This window comes from Lipotes vexillifer, unplaced genomic scaffold (genome assembly GCF_000442215.2).
Source record: "Lipotes vexillifer unplaced genomic scaffold, Lipotes_vexillifer_v1.1 scaffold90, whole genome shotgun sequence".
Taxonomy (NCBI): domain Eukaryota; kingdom Metazoa; phylum Chordata; class Mammalia; order Artiodactyla; family Lipotidae; genus Lipotes; species Lipotes vexillifer.
In genome coordinates this window covers 6,031,223-6,038,364 of record NW_006782310.1, presented here as the reverse complement: position 1 = coordinate 6,038,364, position 7,142 = coordinate 6,031,223, and the positions used below count along the sequence as shown (strand labels likewise).

At 53.9% G+C, this 7,142-nt stretch overlaps 1 protein-coding gene across 15 annotated transcripts in view; it reads left to right on the top strand.

Moving 5' to 3' along the window:
* CELF4 (CUGBP Elav-like family member 4) overlaps positions 1 to 7,142 on the top strand; it is a 307,282-nt gene that overhangs the window by 277,583 nt on the left and 22,557 nt on the right. For 9 of the 15 annotated variants that reach the window (XM_007455221.1, XM_007455228.1, XM_007455232.1 and 6 more), the window contains exons 7-9: positions 542 to 689; positions 2,470 to 2,619; positions 6,364 to 6,429. In XM_007455221.1, coding sequence (XP_007455283.1) covers positions 542 to 689; positions 2,470 to 2,619; positions 6,364 to 6,429 — 364 coding nt within the window. The remainder of the gene's footprint in view (positions 1 to 541; positions 690 to 2,469; positions 2,620 to 6,363; positions 6,430 to 7,142) is intronic. The other 6 variants (XM_007455223.1, XM_007455231.1, XM_007455225.1 and 3 more) reach the window with 2 other exon arrangements.

Genomic DNA, 7,142 nt, shown 5'->3' with positions numbered 1-7,142 from the left:
TTCAGCAGGGTCCAAACTTGGCCACTTTCAGCAACCTCCCCAGTCCCCACTCAGCTCTGTGAGAACCTTGGGGTGCCTGAGGTTTTATCTGTGGTTCTCCTGTAGCTTCTACCCTACAGACTCCCAAGTTAGGACCATTTTGAACAGACATCCATTCCAACTTAGTTCTACAGAGGCTCATCCAACACGTCTCTAGAGCTTTGGATGTCACATCTCCATGAACGACAGGACTGACTGGTGCCCATGGAGCCAGTCCCCTTCCCCCACCTTCTACAACTTTAGAGTGCCAAGGACCTTACTATTACTTTTGAACACAGTTTTCTCTTGGGGGGAGGGAGGGGGGTGGTCTCTAACAGCCACTGAGAGCTAGGGCAGGTATGGGGAAGGCATCAGGGCTCTCTGGGGGTGGGGGTCGGGAGATGTGTCTGAGCTCCCTGGGGTTCAGGGCCTAGGAGGCTGGTCTCTGGGAGCTGAACCCTTTGGTGGGGAGGGTCGCCCCCTCTGGAAGCGCATGATATTTTTTGCACTCCCTCTGCCCCAGCTGATGCAGCAGCAAGCGGCGCTAATGGCGTCAGTCGCACAGGGTGGTTACCTGAACCCCATGGCTGCCTTCGCCGCCGCCCAGATGCAGCAGATGGCGGCCCTCAACATGAATGGCCTGGCGGCCGCACCCATGACCCCAACCTCAGGTAAGTGGGCAGGTGCCAACACAGGGCCTGGCCTGGCAGGAAAGCAGCTGGACCCACATCGGTACCTTTTGTTTGGCCAATTTTGGCTACCAATGGACCATCCTGTGTCAAGAGCACATAGTGTCTGGGCCCAATGCAGGCCTTATCCTTGGGCAATGTGTCTCAAAAATGTTCTAATTCCTAAGGACCCATGGGAAGATGGGATGTGGACCCCTGATGTCTGTGATATGATTTCAGAGTGGTGAGAATTTCACTCAAATTGTTTAGCCGCATCAGGAAGCAATTCATGTTGACCTGTGGTATAGATATCTGGAAAGAAATTGACATGAACACATCTCCCTTTGAGGTTTGAAAGGGGAAGAGCCCTGCCCATCCTGTGACCCCTGGCCCAAGCACAGAAGGAACCCCATTTTTTCATTTCCCTTTAACCCAACCTAGATTCACTGACTTTTTCCAAGACAGCTTCACAACAAGCAAGAGAGAACTGTAAGAGTTACTAAAGGACAGAGGGGTTGGAAACAGCTCCGCTTACAAAGCATGTTTTTAATTGGATCCTGGCTATTACCCAGTTCAATGATTCTCAACCAGGGCAATTTTGCCCCTCCCTCCCAAATATCTGGCAATGTCCTGGACATTTTGGGGTGTCACAACTGAAGGGGGGCGGTGCTACTGTAATCTGGTAGGTAGAGACCAGGGATGCTGCTAAACATCCTACGATGCACAGGACAGGTCCCTACAAGGAAATGTGTGGCTACAGATGCCAGTAGTTTCAAAGTTAAGAATCCCTGTCTAGCCCCAAGGGCTGAGTTCTCATTCACCAAGTTTCCTTCGCTATCTGCACTCAGGCCATAGCAGCAGCCTTCCTGACATCCAGGAGCTATTCCTTTCCCAGCTAAAAGCTATAAAAGACTGTGCCATCTCTAGCCCCAACTTGAACACCACCCCAAAGCTCTGATCCCCAATCTAGGGACACTCCTGATGGCCTCAGGTCCTTATCCACAGAGAGACACTGCTTCCTACATGAAGAGGAAGGCCTTTCCAGCTTCTGGGGCCTCAGTACAATCACCATGCCATCCACACCTTGGTTTCCATCCACCTGGTGTAGGGAGGGCACAGCATATTGTCATCTGACCCCAACTTTACCCCTGCCACAATGAGCATTACCCCTGTCCTAAGAGGAGGAGGCCAGGCTGTCTACTTTTTGTGTGAATAGGGCTGAGTCTGGACTCTGCAAAGGCCTTTCTCCCTCAGTGCAAGGGAACACCACAGTTAAGACCTCCTCCACCTGAGTATCAAGACTCCCTCACAGGGAGGCCAATCAGCCCCTCAGTGATCCAAGTAAGATAGCAGAGAGCAGAGCCATAGCTTAGAAACCCCTTGGTGGCTAGACAAAGACCAGTCCATCCTGACTTAACTGGGGTGAGCACGAATCATTGAAAAAGACTAAAGGAAGACCAACTGTGGTCAAAGTCAAGGGCACTTAGAGGTCTATGTGCTGCAGGTCCAGGGTCAAGCAGTCAGTGGTAAGAGAAGTCTTTGTGGGGTAGGTGAGATTTGGACTCTGCTTTGAAGTATAGATACAGTTGGGATAAGTAGAGTCATTACATATAGGGAGATGATAACCTAAGGCCTGATTCACAGATAGGATTGAGTTGACGTGTGAGGTTCAAGTCTATCCCCAGGTCCTTGGAGCCAACAGGGTGGAGCTCCATGGGTTGGCCTTCATCACCTTTGTTCTGTTTGCCTCCCCTTCTCCACCCATCTTCACCTCTGGAACCAGGTGGCAGCACCCCTCCGGGCATCACTGCACCAGCCGTGCCTAGCATCCCGTCCCCCATTGGGGTGAACGGCTTCACTGGCCTCCCCCCACAGGCCAATGGGCAACCTGCTGCAGAAGCTGTGTTTGCCAATGGCATTCACCCCTACCCAGGTAAGAACATCTGGTAGCCCTTCCTTCCCCATGCAACACACTCCTCATCCATTCCGTCCATACCCTTGCTGTTATAACAGGGAATGTGTGGCTCCCTGCCCTCTGTTCCTTGGCAGAACCCCAAATGTGATCAGGGAAAGCCAGCCTCCTGCCTTCCTTCAGGGAGCTCCTGATGGAAGAGAAGACAGATCCCTGGGGGTTTGTCAGTCTGATGGGTGAGAAAGAAACCTATTCCTGGGGCTCCCTCAGGGGAAAGGAGAATAGATGGGTTGTCCAGCTCATCTAGAGAGAGGCTAATAGCTGCAAATTACTTGAGAGTGAATTTGACCCAAAAGAAGTGAGGGGATAGAAGCTAAAAGAATAATCATATTTAGTATTAAATAGGAAAAGCCTCTTTTGGGAAGGAAGTGGAGGTATATAGATCGGCAATCTGGCTAGTACATACCAGTTCGGTCCCTTGGTGCATACGAAACCGCGGTCAGAACTTTGGACAGTTCCTGGGTCCTACCTTCATGAATTCTGACACACAAGAAGATCCAGGAGGCCTGTTGTGATTAACTTTGTTCCTCTAAAATTTAGCAGTTCTCCTGTGGTAAGAGTGTCCAGTTGACTTTAAGCAGCTCATCTCCCTGGTCTTGAGGACTGGAGCTGGGAAGCTGGGCCCAAAGCCCTAGAGTAGACTGGCAAGAGGCAGCGTAATAGCAATGAGGAGAATGCTGTCCTTCCTGGAGGGCAGGTGATGAGGTCACAGAGTCCCCATAAGTACTAGTAAGTGCCCAGTCTATGACAGATGAAAGGGGGGTGGCCCAGAAGGAGGGCAGGACATGGGCCTATCTCCTGGGAGGTCAAAATCCAGTCGGGAACGTAATATTCATCAACAGAATAATGAGGCAATAAGGCAGAGTAGACTTTGGTTAAGAGCGAGTGTTCTCTGATTTCAGATGCTTAAGGATTCCAATGAAGGGAGAGTTCTTTCATTCTGTAGGCTGAGGAAGCCCAACAGAGCCTCCTGCGGAGGCGCTCAGATCAAACATTAAGTACGGATGAGCAAGGAGCACACTGCTATGGAGGGGCTGTCCTGGCAGGGGCAGGGTGGGTAAGGAGGTTGGCCCAACTAGGGCAGAGGAGGTCAGCCTTGGGGGGCAAAGTCGTGCTTCCCACTCTGGTCGCCCATCAGAATCTACTGTGTGGCTTTGTAAAACCACAGAAGCCCAGAGATTCTGATTTCACTGTCTGGAGTGAAGCCCGGGCATCCGTAGAATATAAAAGTTGTACCAGCAGCAGAGTACAAGCTGAGTGTGCCAGAGAGAAATAGAGGAGAATTTCCTGACTTTGAACTTGGAGTTGTTCATGATCCCATCTCAGTGCTTTTCCCACAACTCACCCCTCAGTGCATAGCGAACAGACCGGAGAAGCCTAGAGAATGAAGTGACAGGGCCTGGAGGGGGATCTGGAGTGTTGGTTAATGGTGAAGGCTCCAGGCTGGGAGGGGCTTGGCAAGCTGGAGGTGGGAGAGAGCCCACCTATCTCAGGTTCTTGGGCTTCTCCTCACTCAGGATCATGGGCTGGGAGATACAGTCCCCAGCACATCTGAGTGGTTTCACCACCCCCTCCCTCGCCTGCCCACAAGCCCATCTGGGTCTCTGGATTTTGACAAACCTGGTCCTTCCCCACCCCTACCAGCATCTGTGAGCTATTTCCCTCGTGGAATTTGGAAACGTTTCTCTCCCCCATTTGTAACAATCTGTCACATCCCATAAACAGTCCCCTGCCAGAGCAGGAGGGAGGGATGGAGGGAAGGGAAGGAAAAAAGTAGTACATTAAAAAAATTAATTTACCATCTTTAAGTGCAGAGTTTGGAGCTGCTGTAATGAGCGAGATCCTTCAAAGTGCTCATTCTTTGGCAGTTACTAATGAGGTCATTAAGCAGATAAGTAGAGAGGGGTCTCAGAAATGCTTTTCTCCACTTCCTAGCCCCAGGTAGCATTTCTGCTCTCCCCTTTACTCATCAGGATCATGCTGGAAGCACACAGTGTGGCTTTTACTGCCACAAAACGCCCCTGAAGGGGTGGCTCTCACAAATGGTAGGGACTGGTTATTTCTCGCCTATGTCACGGTATTTGCTGAGCACTTGCTGCGATCCTGGCACTGTGCCGGGGGAGCTGCCATAGAAGTCGTGCAGGTTATATTTTGCACAGGGCACCAAAACTCTGCCCAGAGAAGAGACACCTTTTTTCTAATTGGCATAAAGGCATTCTGTGGCTGAGCAGCTGGGTAGCCCAAGAGGACAAGCAAGTTGTGGCTCTGCCTCCAGGGAGCTCAGGCCGGTGGAAGAGTCAGGCGGAGGGAGCAGTAGGCCACCTGCCAAACACCACCACTACTGCTACCTCACCACTGGGAGCTCCAGTGCCCACCGTGGGGGAAATAGAGGGATAGAGCTTTGTCCTGGACAACCCAAGGCGGGAAGGAGCCCGTATCCTTACCCATCTTCAGCTCCCCACTCTGGGCAGTGCCCTCCTGGGCCCAGCTCACCTGCTACCATCCACATGATCTCTAAGGACCTCTGCCCCAGGACTTTCCCTTGTACCCCAGAGACCCAGGAGCTATTGTTCTAGTGTAACGTTACTGAGAGGTTCAGGGAAGAGAGCCCAGAAGGGAAATTTGGGAATTCTTCTTGGTCTGCACGCCCCAAAGCCTGGCACTGCTATTTAGCTTTGCTGGCCTGGGTCACCAGGCCAATAAGCCTGGATGGCTTCCTTTCTGCCTCCCTGTGTTCTCCAGCTTGCCTCAAATGTACTGAGGCTGGATCTGTCCCCACCCATCTCCCTGGGCCCCCAAGGCCAGCCCACTCCCACTTCAGTCATCACTGCCCTTGATCACCAAAGGCAGTGCCTACCATTGGTCCATGCTGCAGCCAGGCTTTTGCCCACCACGTCTGCAGACACCACAAAGGCAACAGAAGTGAACCAAGAAGTCCAGCTTCTCTGGGTTGCTTGCCAAAGTATCAGGCCAAGGGCCCCCGCGCACTGGGCAGTAGATGTCCCAGTCATGAGATCAGGCGTTGGAAGGTCCTTGGTCTTCTTGTTCTTTGGTGTCTCTGGGCACCGTGGGGCAGATCTATTTGTGTGGTCAGTTCTACTAAGGGCATATGCCCAGGAATGAAAGAACTCTGTGCCTCGTGCAAACTCCCTAAGAATTTGGGAGGGGGTCCCTCTAGTTGAGTAGGCATGGGTGGCCCAGGAAGAATGGCAGGATGAGGCCTCCATGCCCTTTCTTTTGCCTAGCTGGGCTCTGCCCCTGAGTCCTGCTAGGGATAAGTGAGGAGGAAAGCACCCTCCTGATAGCCTCTGGCACCCTTGCCTGCTTTCCCACAGCCCTTCTCCAGGGCCAGGTCCCTCAGGTGTCTCCCCACCAAGCCCCTCATGGTCAAGCCCTTCTCCAGTGTCTCCTTCCCTGCCCTTCCCATCCTCTTCTGCATGAATCACACCTCTCACCCCCGACCCAAGCCAGCGGCAGCCTGCATCCCGCAGCCAGGGGAAACAGCTTTCCACCCTACCAAGGGCCCCAGGCTGAGGAAAGAGGAACCCCCATTCAGGGTTCCTGCCTCAGATGCCCTGCCCCAGGACAGAGACCACAGTGGCTGGGAAGGCAGTGCAGCTACAAGCCTCATCTCCAGGGGTGTGGTGGGAGAGGAGCTGGTTTGGGTAGGCCTCGCTGACCTCTGCCCCCTTGGCTTCCCTGCAGCGCAGAGCCCTACCGCCGCGGACCCCCTGCAGCAGGCCTACGCCGGAGTGCAGCAGTATGCAGGTCGTTAGTATCCACGCGTCCCCACGGTGGTCCCCTGGCTGTATGCACCTCCCCATGCCTGGGCACCAGTGCCGCCTACCCAGCCAGGCCTGGGCCTAGCACTGTGAGGGAGGGCGGAGCAGGGCAGGACTGGCCAGGAGCTGTGGTAGAAGGAGGGAGTGTTATACTGACAGAGACCCGCCCACCCCCGCCGGGCTCCCTCCCCCTCTGCAGGTGCCCCTTGGCCTTCAGGCAGAGCTTACCTAACCCTAACCCAACACGGCAGTGGTGGGTGGTCCGAACATGCGATGAGTTGGTGAGCCGCCTGGCTAAGCTTTAACCTTGCTGTGAAGTGACTCATCTTTGAGGTCAGATTTCCCTCCCCCGTGGTGCTGCCAGGGCTGGCTCGTCCAGGAGCACCAAGCCTCCCAGCAGCACTGGCGTGAGGCCGGAGCTAGGTGTCACTGGCTCAGAAAGCACAGATGCCTGGGTTTGAGGGAAGGGAAGCAGTCTCCATCACCCACCCCACCCCAGCCATACACAGGCAACAGGAGTGGGGCCCGAGCAAGGAGGATAGGGAACAAGGGAGGATAGGCAGCCAGAGGTAGAAAACAGGAGAGGTGAGCAGATGGCCTTGGGTCACTGAATGGGAAGGTGATGAGCTACCGTAGGAAGCCCAAGGCCAGCTGTCAGCCACACTTCTCTCCCTCCCCCGGGCTCGGCCACACACACACACA